We start from the raw sequence: 15,435 nt of genomic DNA, 5'->3' as shown, positions 1-15,435 counted from the left end.
GCTCATTTTAGCCAGAACTGGAAATCTGTTTATTAACTGCCCAGTACTTCAGGGGTTTGTCTGAACGAGGTACAGTGATCTCTCCTACAATAATACAAATAACAATTTGTATTGGCAGAACAGTAGCAAACAATTTTTAGTTTAGTCTCCTCTCCAGTTTAAAATGAAATGGGAACATGCAGTTTGAAAAAAAGATAGCATATGGGTAGGAAGTGGAGGTATCTGTTTAAGTATCGGTGCATTTGCACGAGTACAAGTACTCATGCAAATACTTGGTATCGGTGCATCCCTTATACATATATACACACACATACATATACACACACCGTATTTTCCGGCGTATAAGACGACTGGGCATATAAAAGACGACCCCCTACTTTTCCTGTTAAAAATATAGGGTTTGTGCTATACTCGCCGTATAAGACAATCCCCTAGAGTCTAGACTACCCCCTTACCCCCTCAATGAATGCAGCAAGCACACCAACTAGATGTAACATATTCACAGTAAGGATAGTACCTCCTAATGTCAAGGCATATATATCATTAACCGGATCATGAGGGAAGGGTGTATCACACTGACTAGTATCGTTATATTAAATGTATACTTCATTTGTTGTAACTAGACTGCTATGTTCGGTAAGCCCAAGGTAATACAATAACCAGCTCTTAAATATGCGCAATATATATGAATAGCAACCTGCTCACCATATGTTGATTCATACATTTAGGATTAGTTGCAAGGTCCGCGAGACAGCCGCGTCTGTAGAGGAGAATTTCCTGAGAGTGGTAACAGGAGCAGCATGTTCGGCCACGGCTGATGACGTAGCCAGGTAGAGAAGGTGTCTCACTGAGAAGACGGAGCAAAGTGCTGACAAGCGCTTCAGTCTGCAAGACAGCTGCAGCAGGAGGAGCTGAGAGGACGGAGAAGCCGGATTGGCGATAGGTAACACTCCCACAAGTGCAGGAGGAAAATTAATCCAGCGAGGAATGCTGGTAACAGGGAACTTAAATAAGGCAACGGGACAACCACAAATAAAAGGGCCAGTAACAAAAATAAAAAGGTAGATAGGACCTGACAGCACCCGCCCAGTGCCCGCCTCTGTTTCAGTGGAGCCTGTACTCTGTAATAATAAGGCTTATATACACACACATATATACATAAATAAAAACCTGATCAAAATTGTCTGCCAAAATGTAACTGCCCCTGAAATACCCCCATTTACAGCAACGTCTGGCATCACAACCAACATTAGAGTTAGTAAACCAATTAATTAATTAAACCTGTTTCTGACAGATACCATGTTTGAGAACATATCTGGTCAAATAGATGTATATGCCAGCTAGTATCAATCAGAAAATCTAGTCTCAATATGTCAGAAAAAATACCTGGCACCTCACTGACCTATCAGAAGTTAAAACCCAGCATTAGTTTGTATTGAAACCAAAACCCCATCCTGGCTACTACTCCTATTTTCCCAAGGATTATGAAGAGGGATAAATACGAACAGCTGCTGTGGTTTCTTCATTTTTATGATAATATAATACCCATTGCCCCACCAAAAAATTACTTCTTGCATGACAGGCTATATAAAATAAGCCCCTGTTAAAGCACCTTCTCTGACCAGGACATTGGTATAGATTAATCCCTCATGAAATTTAAGCAATATACTCCATGCAACCAGTCACGCTATGGAATAAAATTTTATAGCGTATACCTGGGCATTTTGCATTTATGAGAGAAAAGATAGCCAACTAGATCCACCTGGCTGCCCAGATGCAATTGGCACAAAGGGCAATTATACCAGCAGAGCTTTTTAAGAATGTATTTTGATTTGAAACCCTGATCTGTGGCAGTGTGAAGAGAAAGGGAAAAAAAAAAAAAAAAAAAAAGGGGGGGGGGGCATTGTGGAGAGAACAGCAAAAATATGGGGGAGTAGATTTAGCTGACCAGTGCATACAGCCATATCTACTTCAAAGACCAAAGTTTTGTACAAAAAAGTAGCCTTTTATATCAAGCAGTTCTCAGTGCGTACCTGCTCTACAAAAAAGCAGGCATTTGGAAAAAATACACTTTTTGGGAATTTCCGTTAATGATATTTGGTTTAACCAGACTCCTAGTCCTTCCACATTTGAGTCAGAAAATGTGCAGCAACCCTGAGGCAGGCATTCTCCCTTTAGGATCCCTCTAAATACTGCAAAAAGCCCCCCCCCCCCCCCCGAAAAAATTATATATATATATATATATTTTGATTGGAGTAGCTGTGTTAGTCCAGAGATTTAGATATCAAAATAACAAGAGTATTGCATTGAGCAATGATACTTTTTTTTAACTATACATTTATAAGTTGACAAGCTTTCGGAAGAGTTCCTGGTCAGCTAAATCTACTCCCCCATATCTATGATAATATTGCCATTCCTGTCCATCTCTACCTGGCATCTGTATCAGACTGCTTCCTGAAAACACCAGAAAACCTTTACATGCGGGTATCCTTGTACTCATGGGGCATCGCTGAACAAAAACATAAGTATAATGGTCCCCAAGGCAGAACATACTGTGATTTGAGATGTCATTGCAGAAAATGCAGCATGTCTGAAGAAAGAACAGGACACATGCAGGAACTGTTGGCACTTTCACTTTGCAGCGTTGGTCCACATCAGGCTGTTCTCTTCAAACAAAGCTGTGCTCTGGCTGCACTGCAAAGTGCTGTTTGAAGTAAAACATAAAATATGAAGCATTGACTGGCTCACAGCCCCCTAACTTTTCCCAGCCTGCAAAGCTGTTTTTTTCTTACGGACATTCTTATGAGCAATGTACCTTTTTTTATTACAACATTCCTATGTTAGACCAAGAGAAAAAACAAAATTTATGCTTACCTGATAAATTCCTTTCTCCTGTAGTGTGGTCAGTCCACGGGTCATCATTACTTCTGGGATATTAACTCCTCCCCAACAGGAAGTGCAAGAGGATTCACCCAGCAGAGCTGCTATATAGCTCCTCCCCTCTACGTCACACCCAGTCATTCGACCAAGAACCAACGAGAAAGGAGAAGCCAAAGGGTGCAGTGGTGACTGGAGTATAATTTAAAACATTTTTTAGACCTGCCATAAAAAAACAGGGCGGGCCGTGGACTGACCACACTACAGGAGAAAGGAATTTATCAGGTAAGCATAAATTTTGTTTTCTCCTGTTAAGTGTGGTCAGTCCACTGGGGTCATCATTACTTCTGGGATACCAATACCAAAGCTAAAGTACACGGATGACGGGAGGGACAGGCAGGCTCTTTATACGGAAGGAACCACTGCCTGAAGAACCTTTCTCCCAAAAACAGCCTCCGAAGAAGCAAAAGTGTCAAATTTGTAAAATTTGGAAAAAGTATGAAGAGAAGACCAAGTTGCAGCCTTGCAAATCTGTTCAACAGAAGCCTCATTCTTAAAGGCCCAAGTGGAAGCCACAGCTCTAGTAGAATGTGCTGTAATTCTTTCAGGAGGCTGCTGTCCAGCAGTCTCATAGGCTAACCGTATTATGCTACGAAGCCAAAAAGAGAGAGAGGTAGCCGAAGCTTTTTGACCTCTCCTCTGACCAGAATAAACGACAAACAGGGAAGACGTTTGTCGAAAATCCTTAGTTGCCTGTAGATAAAATTTCAGGGCACGGACTACATCTAGATTGTGTAGCAGACGTTCCTTCTTCGAAGAAGGATTAGGACACAAAGATGGAACAACAATCTCTTGATTGATATTCCTGTTAGTGACCACCTTAGGTAGGAACCCAGGTTTAGTACGCAGAACTACCTTGTCTGAATGAAAAATCAGATAAGGAGAATCACAATGTAAGGCAGATAACTCAGAGACTCTTCGAGCCGAGGAAATCGCCATTAAAAACAGAACTTTCCAAGATAACAGCTTGATATCAATGGAATGAAGGGGTTCAAACGGAACACCCTGTAAAACATTAAGAACTAAGTTCAAACTCCATGGTGGAGCAACAGTTTTAAACACAGGCTTGATCCTAGCTAAAGCCTGACAAAAAGCTTGAACGTCCGGAACTTCTGACAGGACGTTTGTGTAAAAGAATGGACAGAGCTGAAATCTGTCCCTTTAAGGAACTAGCGGATAAACCCTTTTCTAAACCTTCTTGTAGAAAAGACAATATCCTAGGAATCCTAACCTTACTCCATGAGTAACTCTTGGATTCGCACCAATATAAGTATTTGCGCCATATCTTATGGTAAATCTTTCTGGTAACAGGCTTCCTAGCCTGTATTAAGGTATCAATAACTGACTCAGAAAAACCACGTTTTGATAAGATCAAGCGTTCAACTTCCAAGCAGTCAGCTTCAGAGAAATTATATTTTGATGTTTGAAGGGACCCTGGATCAGAAGGTCCTGTTTCAGAGGTAGAGACCAAGGTGGACAGGATGACATGTCCACTAGATCTGCATACCAAGTCCTGCGTGGCCATGCCGGCGCTATTAGAATCACTGATGCTCTCTCCTGTTTGATTCTGGCAATCAATCGAGGAAGCATCGGGAAGGGTGGAAACACATAAACCATCCCGAAGGTCCAAGGTGCTGTCAAAGTATCTATCAGAACCGCTCCCGGATCCCTGGATCTGGACCCGTAACGAGGAAGCTTGGCGTTCTGTCGAGACGCCATGAGATCTATCTCTGGTTTGCCCCAATGTCGAAGTATTTGGGCAAAGACCTCCGGATGAAGTTCCCACTCCCCCGGATGAAAAGTCTGACGACTTAGGAAATCCGCCTCCCAGTTCTCCACTCCCGGGATGTGGATTGCTGACAGGTGGCAAGAGTGAGACTCTGCCCAGCGAATTATCTTTGATACTTCCATCATTGCTAGGGAGCTTCTTGTCCCTCCCTGATGGTTGATGTAAGCTACAGTCGTGATGTTGTCCGACTGAAACCTGATGAACCCCCGAGTTGTTAACTGGGGCCAAGCCAGAAGGGCATTGAGAACTGCTCTCAATTCCAGAATGTTTATTGGCAGGAGACTCTCCTCCTGATTCCATTGTCCCTGAGCCTTCAAAGAATTCCAGACAGCGCCCCAACCTAGTAGGCTGGCGTCTGTTGTTACAATTGTCCAGTCTGGCCTGCTGAATGGCATCCCCCTGGACAGATGTGGCCGAGAAAGCCACCATAGAAGAGAATTTCTGGTCTCTTGATCCAGATTCAGAGTAGGGGACAAGTCTGAGTAATCCCCATTCCACTGACTTAGCATGCACAATTGCAGCGGTCTGAGATGTAGGCGTGCAAAGGGTACTATGTCCATTGCCGCTACCATTAAGCCGATCACCTCCATGCATTGAGCTACTGACGGGTGTTGAATGGAATGAAGGACACGGCATGCATTTTGAAGCTTTGTTAACCTGTCCTCTGTCAGGTAAATCTTCATTTCTACAGAATCTATAAGAGTCCCCAAGAAGGGAACTCTTGTGAGTGGAAAGAGAGAACTCTTCTTTTCGTTCACCTTCCATCCATGCGACCTTAGAAATGCCAGTACTAACTCTGTATGAGACTTGGCAGTTTGAAAGCTTGAAGCTTGTATCAGAATGTCGTCTAGGTACGGAGCTACCGAAATTCCTCGCGGTCTTAGTACCGCCAGAAGAGCACCCAGAACCTTCGTGAAGATTCTTGGAGCCGTAGCCAATCCGAATGGAAGAGCTACAAACTGGTAATGCCCGTCTAGGAAGGCAAACCTTAGATACCGGTAATGATCTTTGTGAATCGGTATGTGAAGGTAAGCATCCTTTAAATCCACTGTGGTCATGTACTGACCCTTTTGGATCATGGGTAAGATTGTCCGAATAGTTTCCATTTTGAACGATGGAACTCTTAGGAATTTGTTTAGGATTTTTAAATCCAGGATTGGCCTGAAAGTTCCCTCTTTTTTGGGAACCACAAACAGATTTGAGTAAAACCCTTGTCCTTGTTCCGACCGCGGAACCGGATGGATCACTCCCATTAGTAAAAGATCTTGTACACAGCGTAGAAACGCCTCTTTCTTTATTTGGTTTGTTGACAACCTTGACAGATGAAATCTCCCTTTTGGGGGAGAGGATTTGAAGTCCAGAAGGTATCCCTGAGATATGATCTCTAACGCCCAGGGATCCTGGACATCGAAGAGAGAAAGTCTGCCCCCACTAGATCCGTTCCCGGATCGGGGGCCCTCAATTCATGCTGTCTTAGGGGCAGCAGCAGGTTTCCTGGCCTGCTTGCCCTTGTTCCAGGACTGGTTAGGTCTCCAGCCTTGTCTGTAGCGAGCAACAGCTCCTTCCTGTTTTGGTGCAGAGGAAGTTGATGCTGCTCCTGCTTTGAAATTCCGAAAGGAACGAAAATTAGACTGTCTAGCCTTAGGTTTGGCTCTGTCTTGAGGCAGGGCATGGCCCTTACCTCCTGTAATGTCAGCGATAATTTCTTTCAACCCGGGCCCGAATAAGGTCTGCCCTTTGAAAGGTATGTTAAGTAATTTAGATTTAGAAGTAACGTCAGCTGACCAGGATTTTAGCCACAGTGCTCTGCGTGCCTGAATGGCGAATTCGGAATTCTTGGCCGTAAGTTTAGTTAAATGTACTACGGCGTCCGAAATAAATGAATTAGCTAGCTTAAGTGTCTTAAGCTTGTTTGAAATCTCATCTATAGTTAGTTATTGAGTCAAGAGTCTCTTCCAGGGACTCGGACCAAAAAGCGGCCGCGGCCGTGACAGACGCAATACATGCAAGGGGTTGCAATATAAAACCTTGTTGAACAAACATTTTCTTAAGGTAACCCTCTAATTTTTTATCCATTGGATCTGAAAAGGCACAGCTATCCTCCACCGGGATAGTGGTACGCTTAGCCAGAGTAGAAACCGCTCCCTCCACCTTAGGGACCGTCTGCCATAAGTCCCGTGTGGTGGCGTCTATTGGAAACATTTTTCTAAACACAGGAGGGGGGGAAAAGGGTACACCGGGCCTATCCCACTCCTTAGCAATTATCTCTGTAAGCCTCTTAGGTATAGGGAATACGTCAGTACTCGCCGGTACCGCATAGTATCTATCCAGCCTACATAATTTCTCTGGGATTGCAACGGTGTTACAATCATTTAGAGCTGCTAAAACCTCCCCTAACAGTACACGGAGGTTTTCGAGTTTAAACTTAAAATTAGAAATGTCTGAATCCATTCTATTGGGATCAGAACCGTCACCTGCTGATTGAAGCTCTCCGTCCTCATGTTCAGCATACTGTGACGCAGTATCAGACATGGCCCTATTATCAACAGCGCACTCTGTTCTCACCCCAGAGTGATCACGCTTACCTCTTAGTTCTGGTAATTTAGCCAAAACTTCAGTCATAACATTAGCCATATCCTGTAATGTGATTTGTAATGGCCGCCCTGATGTACTCGGCGCTACAATATCACGCACCTCCCGAGCGGGAGATGCAGGTACTGACACGTGAGGCGAGTTAGTCGGCATAACTCTCCCCTCGTCGTTTGGTGAAATATGTTCAATTTGTACAGATTGACTTTTATTTAAAGTAGCATCAATGCAATTAGTACATAAATTTCTATTGGGCTCCACTTTGGCTTTAGCACATATAGCACAGAGATATTCCTCTGAATCAGACATGTTTAACACACTAGCAATTAAACTAGCAACTTGGAAATACTTTTCAAAGTAATTTACAAATAATATGAAAACGTACTGTGCCTTTAAGAAGCACAGAAAAAGGTTATGACAGTTGAGAACTAATAAACTGAGAAACTATAACATCAAATCTTTTACGGTAAATACACAATTTTAGCAAAGGATTGCCCCCATTAGCAATGGATAACTAACCCTGATAGCAGAAAAAAAGTACAGAAATAAACGTTTTTTATCACAGTCGGCTACAATCTCACAGCTCTGCTGTGAGTGATTACCTCCCTCAAAATAAGTTTTGAAGACCCCTGAGCTCTGTAGAGACGAACCGGATCATGCAGGGAAGACAAGAGACTTCTGACTGAATTTTTTGATGCGTAGCAAAAGCGCCAAAATAGGCCCCTCCCCCTCACACACAACAGTGAGGGAGATCAGTAAACTGTCTTAAATTAAATAAAACTACTGCCAAGTGGAAAAAAAAACAGTGCCCAAAACATTTTTTCACCCAGTACCTCAGAAAATTAAACGATTTAACCTGCCAGCAAAAACGTTTAACATCAAATAAATGAAATGACATTAGAAAGCCTGTTGCTAGTCACTGCAAATTAGGCTAAAGTCTTATGCATACAGTATTATCCCAGTGAAGTGCCATTCCCCAGAATACTGAAGTGTAAAATATACATACATGACAGCCTGATACCAGTTGCTACTACTGCATTTAAGGCTGAGATTACATTATATCGGTATGGCAGAATTTTCTCAGTCAAATTCCATTGTCAGAAAATAATATGCTGCTACATACCTCTTTGCAGATTAACCTGCCCGCTGTCCCCTGATCTGAAGTTTACCTCTCCTCAGATGGCCGAGAACAGCAATATGATCTTAACTACGCCGGCTAAAATCATACAAAAAACTCAGGTAGATTCTTCTTCAAACTCTACCAGAGAAGGAACAACACACTCCGGTGCTGTTATAAAATAACAAACTTTTGATTGAAGGTATAAAACTAAGTATAATCACCACAGTCCTCTCACACATCCTATCTATTAGTTGGGTGAAAGAGAATGACTGGGTGTGACGTAGAGGGGAGGAGCTATATAGCAGCTCTGCTGGGTGAATCCTCTTGCACTTCCTGTTGGGGAGGAGTTAATATCCCAGAAGTAATGATGACCCGTGGACTGACCACACTTAACAGGAGAAAGGTCTGCAGCTAATTTTCATTCCAATTTTCAACTGCTGCAATATATTATAAAACTTTTACAATTGCTTTATTCTCCAGTTAATCAACACATTGCAACTGAACTGGTGCTTTAGTGTAACTGCCTATTTTAAAATTGAATTTTATTTAAAGATAACCTGCAGAAAATCTTTCCATAAAAAAAACTAATCGCAGAAAGTAACAAAAGTTTTCTGCCTCTGGGATAATGGTAAAAAACAAGCAAAATGCAGTGTGTGTGAAAAAAATAAATAAATAATATCAATACATTTGGCCAGCTGTTGCGACTAAGGGGTTGATTTATCAAAGGCTTCGCCCGCTACGACTGCAGGTTCTCACAAGAGAACCTACAGTTCGTATATAACAAGCAGACCGCTGCTTCCCTAATTTTTCGCCACCTCTTAGTTGGCGAATACATACAAACTATTTTGTGTACTCGTGTAATGTTTATGCTAATCTAAGGCTCCGGTAAATACAAATGTATTTGGCTCATTAAAAAACAATTTCAAGTTAATGTTTACACATGGTAACAAAATTATCTTGCATGTTCCATAAATCACGGCTTAATCATAGGCCTCCCTATATTATCCCATTTGTATATTAATATTGAATTCAGAATTTGTCTCTGAATTCTCCATATTTATTAACAATGTAAGGATCAAAACTCTTTATTTAAGTCATTTAGTGACAGTGAGGCACTTGGACCCAATTTGCAGTACATTTGTTATGACTGAGAATATAAATGGAAATGTATCAGCCCAGTTTATGAACAAAATACATATTTAAAATAAAAAAAAAATAAAAAAAAAAGCGCTAATAATCAAGGAAGACACAATTGTGGACTAATAGTTTGTTTTGACAGAAACTCCTGTTCCCAGTTTACCCTCCCTCAAGGGATTCCTCTATGCTCAGCCCACCTTCAACAGACACCATACTAGTTGTCTAGCTGTCTTACTCAGCCTTTACTCCACAGTCATTTTCAACTGATTTAATAGTGTCCCTCCAAGACAGAACATGCAGTGATTGGAGATGCCATGACAGAAAATGCAGCATGTCTGTAAGAAAGAACAGGACACATGCAGGAACTATTAGTGCATCTCCACATTAGGCTGTTGCTCTGGCTGCACTGTGTAAATGTTCCTTTAAAGGGAGTCAAGTAAAAAAAAAAAAAAAACTTTCATGATTTAAAAATAGGGCATGTAATTTTAAACAACTTTCCAATTTACTTGTATTACCAATTTTGCTTTGTTCTCTTGGTATTCTTAGTTGAAAGCTAAACCTAGGAGATTCATATGCTAATTTCTTAGACCTTGAAGACTGCCTCTAATCTGAAAACATTTTGACAGTTTTTTACCACTAGAGGGTGTAAGTTCATGTGTTTCACATAGATAACATTGAGCTCAGGCACGTGAAGCTCCTAGGAGTCAGCACTGATTGGCTAAAAATGCAAGTCTGTCAAAAGAACTGAAATAAGGGGGCAGTCTGCAGAGGCTTAAATACGAGGTAATCACAGAGGTAAAAAGTATATTATAACTGTGTTGGTTATACAAAATTGGGGAATGGGTAATAAAGGGATTATCTACATTTTTAAAGAACAAAAATTCTGGTGTTTACTGTCCCTTTAACACAGTGCATCAAGAGCAAAGGGCTGTTTGAAGTGAACAGTCAAATATGCAATATGCGGAAGCACTGCAAAGCAGCAGTATATTGACTGTTGACTAGCTCAGATTTTTTTTTTTTAAAACCTTAAGTCTTTCCCAGCTTGCAAAGGGTTTTTTTTTTTTTTTTTTTTTACACGTAAGAAGCTCGTATGAGCAATGCACTTTTTTTATTAATACATTTCTATGTTGGACAAAGAGAAAAGGAAACAGATTTATTCAAGAGACATTTTACAATGTTCTTATTTTTTGTTTGCAGCTAATTTGCAATGCAATGTTCAACTACTGCAATATACAACTTTATCTAAACTTTAAAAATAGTGTTACTCTCCAGTTAACCAACACATTGCAATTGGACTGGTCCTGTAGTGTAACTGCCTAATTTAAACTTAATTTTATTTAAAAATGACCTATAGAAACATTTTCAGAAAAAAAAAAAAAAAAAATGTAATCGCAGAAAGTGAAAAAAAAGCTCTGCCTCTGGGGTGTCCTTATACCTACTGTGTCTGATCTTGAGGAGACTAAGGATCCCAAAACCAGAAATGCACATGAGGACCCCAAGGTAAGCCCTGGTCATAATGCAGAATGATACAGGGTGACCTGGGAGCAGTAGTGGGGGTGAAAAAAATAAAAATAAGCAAATCATAGGTCACTTGGGGGGGGGGGGGAAAGAGTAACTGACTAATAGAAAAGAAAATTTACTTGCCCACTCAAAGTCAACTATAATTATTAGTTCAGGACATTTTTTGTGTATCACTTTTATCACTGACTCACTAAAGAGCAATGCTGCCATGCCATTGTTTTGGCTTGAACAAGTGATGATAATTATATATATATATATATTAAAAAAAAAAAAAAAAAAAAAAAAAAAAACCAAGACACACACACTTTAGAAGACGCTTGCCGTTTGAAACTTTGCCTAAAACTTTTTTGTTTTTATTGTCACAGAAGCTTTATAAATGGGGGACATAGGTTCTTTTTTCCAGCCATTATAAAACTCATGGGGAGTTTTATATTAGTTCACCTTTTCCGGGGGGGGGGGGGGGAGAAGAGTGACACAGTGTTTCAAAGACTGCAAAAATCTGACAATGTCAAGTATATAAATCTAGTTATGTTACTTAGATTATATCATATTTGCCAAGCTAAGAGGTCATGAACCTTGGCATGTTAGTGGTTTTCGATAACCAGATTTGGACACATATTACAGAACACAGTAAGCAAGTCATAAAATCACAGAAATCTACAAACTTAAACCCTAGGACTCTGATCGAATGGTCTACTAGCATTTAAATGCCACTGTCAAATACAAGTTACCAGAAAACACATTTCTCACTAGAAGATAGAGCAACCCCTAGAGAAAGATCGTTTATTCAGTACTTTCATTTTTCATAAAACAATTTTAACATTTTAGATGCAAAAGAGAACATTTTTTTAGTATAAATGTTGCTTTAAGAAACAAAAATGTAACATTCCAAAGGTTTCCAGCTAACACTACTTGCAGCAAAGTGTTATTACTTTGATCACTGTGCAACCACATACCTTAGCATGTCGTCTTAAAACACACACTAAACTGCAAACTATAATAGGACAGTGTGTATCTCTAACAGAAACTGCAATATCATAGAACAATCTGCTTGCATCAAACCAGCAACACTCTACATTCACATATTCAAGTGACAAAGTAAAAACTAAAACACTGGGTATGGCTTACAAAACATTTCAACTACGGAGTTTGCAGAAAAATACCAAAAGTAACCCTTAACATATAAGCACACTAGCCCAGTGCAACTCTTGGCAGGGCCCTCTATCCCTTTGTCTCCAATAGTTTTCACCTTGCATATTACACCCATAGTGCTGCAGAATCTGTTAGCGCTCTACAAATAATTTACAATAACCCATTAGCGCATAAACAGTGAAACCTATCTTTAAACCACTCTACACTCACATTGCATCAGCAAAGCAAAAACATGTAAAACAGGTCGGAGAGAATAAATCAGACAGATGCAACAATTCCCCTTACAGATTTACAATGTAATAAGTGTGTAGCTTTCCAAAAGTTCAGCACATTAATTTATATCTGGCGCAAACACAGAGTATTGACAAAAGCAAGACTTCTGCTATACAATGGTTTTCAAAAAGATTAAACCATGTAGGACAGCTAACAAAGATTACAGTAACTAAAAATACATCTCTGTATTTTCTGATCAGATTGGTTATACTTTCTTTGGGACCTAGGTAGTATATTCTGGACAGTTTGCCGGGATTATATCTGACAAGATAAGGAATTAACACTCTGCTCCAGCAACACAAGATTGTGTCTATGGACAATATAGCACATCTGACAATATAATATTAGCAATACTGTATTGTTATGGAGAATGTAATTTTGCAATTGAATAGTGTTCACACATATTATATAATAGGAGTTTCCAGTCCTGTACATATATTCACTAGTCTCATACTTGTAAAAAAAATGTCAGTTATACAATTGGGGAATTAACTTTGTCTACACCTTTTTTCCCTGGCAAGTTTGACTATCATCTTTTTTTCTCTGGCTGGTAGAGTGTAGTGCTATTTTTCCAGCCACTGGCACGTACATACACACAAGTAACAAAACCATTAACCAGATGTAAATTTCTACTACTACTAATATTTTTAATGACACTGTATGAAAACGCACGTACACACACAAATAACAAAACCATTAACCAGATGTAAAATTCTACTACTATTTTTAATGACACTGTATGAAAACCCACCAATCTGGATTCTAAATATTTTTTATTCAAATATACATATACCCTACTATAAAGTAGGGCAATCCTAAATTAGAAGCCACCATTGTCCGGCACCTGGAATATCAACATAATATGTTTTGTTGAGCGCTTCCTAGATAACTTGCATTTTTAACCAATTAGAAGCTTTTAGAGCTCTTCTGGTCTATATTTATACATACGTTTATAGCTAGAAATTCATATTAATTTCATATGTAGGCTACACCACATCGCTACCAATCCATTGGCAGGCAGTGATCATTTGGGGTTTCATGAAATATCAGGGAACACAACACGTTTACAAACTTTACATTGCAAAGACGTTTTCTTGAAGGTTTTCCTTTCAATATGCCAACTAAGAACATGACTTTCACACTGCTTAATCTCCAATGAACCATTACCATGAATCAAAATGAGGGGGGACAAAACATGTCACACAGAATACATATTTCCCAAGCACCCATATACATGTATTTAGTATCATACCTAGTATTTGAAGCAATTGATTCAACATCAAATATATGAAAATCTATAGATAACAGACGCCCATCATTTACAGTATAACTATAATTCCACATAAATATATACAGCATGTATAGCTTACCTGAAGAACAGGATATAAGAAATACTGCAAAGGACAACTTCGTAGCAGCTCCCATGTTTTAGTATATTAGACACAAACAATCCACCAGCTTCAGACGGCCTTCTACTCTATTCCTCTGAACCAGTAAAATATAGCGTGACCATAAACCTAATTTTATTTAAAAAATAAAATCCTGTGTGGAAATATAAGGTCTGTATCCAACAATTATTATAGTAAGTTATTTAAAAACACGTGCATCAGCTGTATCCTGCAGGAAACACTCGCGAGTCATGATTTAAATGCTATATTGAACCTTTTGAGAGCATTGGAAGTGATCACAGTAATGACAACTCGTTCAAGTGAATGTAGTAATCCTCGTTCCCACGCGAAAGCTCTGAATAAGGGTTTTCCAGCCTTGGTCTAGTTCAAATAATCCCTGGGAACGGAGTATCACCACACCGACGGCAGGATAAGCAGCAGCAGCTGAGACACATTAAGTGCTGCTGAAGTTTCCATGTCCGAGTATTGGGTTTGTGTGGTAGGAAATATTTGGAGTTCCTCACGAATTAAGGTACCACGATCCCCCCCAACATGAACTGCTCAACCAATCGGTAAATCACGGATAGGAACGATGTGCAGGCCGGTCACCTCATGGTAATGGCCTGAACAGGGTGTAAAGACTTGATAACGTCGATCTGCAGCTGCTCGTGTAGGTGAAAGTCAATGATATGGCAACCCCATGACGTTCACACTGCTGAGAATACCACAAAAATATAGACAGAGCGTCCTTCTCAGCGGATCCAATAACAGAGAGAAATACGGGGTCGGGAGGAGACTGGCGCCGCTTGGACTCCTCGTTTACTTGGGTACAGAAAGCTGGATCCAATTCCCACTTCGGAAACTGTAAGCGTGAAAAGCCAGAAAAGGGTCACACTCTAAGTGCAATGGGAAGCCGCTTCCTAAGCCCCCTCGGCAAATAAGGCTCAACGTCCGCGTCCTCCCTGTTAATTTCATATCTACCCATTCAACTATACGGATCCCGACCCAAGATGGCGGCCCCGGACGATTGTTTTTGTTTTCTCACCTCCCTCCTCCTCCGCGACTATAGAGATCCCAGGGAGGTCCGAGGAAACTCGGTGCTGCCTCTTGACTGGCAGGCGGGAGACCCAATAGCAAAACGTTATGGGCGTTGTCGGCTGCGACTGCCCAATCGGATTCATGGAATGGTAAGGCTAGTTTCCGGAAAAGGTGGAGGATGTTTAGTTTGACGTGACGCTCGGAATTCATTGGGAGAATGAGGGAGTAATTGCTGCATTGTGTGCCAGACAGGAGAAGGGAGATGTGGTGACACCGCGGGTCAGACAGCTTTTTCAAGCTGGGCACAAGTTTTCTTAGTATGGCTTTTTATGCATGGTGCGAAGATTAATTATTGTGAAGTTACTTTTGTTGGTTGCATATTGAGGATAATGTTTATGGAAGGTGCAGTCAAGCACTAAACAAATTATTCGACTCTTTAAGAAACAGTACGCTAGTGTAAAGTACTAAAAAGTGTGATAAGTAAACTTGAG

At 40.5% G+C, this 15,435-nt stretch overlaps 1 protein-coding gene across 2 annotated transcripts in view; it reads right to left on the bottom strand.

Annotated features, from left to right (window-relative positions):
• Nucleotides 1–14,960, bottom strand: part of ACVR2A (activin A receptor type 2A) — a 398,918-nt gene extending 383,958 nt beyond the window's left edge. For both annotated transcript variants that reach the window (XM_053698276.1, XM_053698277.1), the window contains exon 1: nucleotides 13,889–14,960. In XM_053698276.1, the coding sequence (XP_053554251.1) occupies nucleotides 13,889–13,943 (55 nt within the window). In that variant the 5' untranslated portion in view covers nucleotides 13,944–14,960. The remainder of the gene's footprint in view (nucleotides 1–13,888) is intronic.
• Nucleotides 14,961–15,435: the final 475 nt, after the last annotated feature.

This window comes from Bombina bombina, chromosome 1, assembly GCF_027579735.1.
Source record: "Bombina bombina isolate aBomBom1 chromosome 1, aBomBom1.pri, whole genome shotgun sequence".
Classification (NCBI taxonomy): domain Eukaryota; kingdom Metazoa; phylum Chordata; class Amphibia; order Anura; family Bombinatoridae; genus Bombina; species Bombina bombina.
Note: the sequence above shows the minus strand (reverse complement) of the source record. Positions and strands in the feature narration are given on the sequence as shown.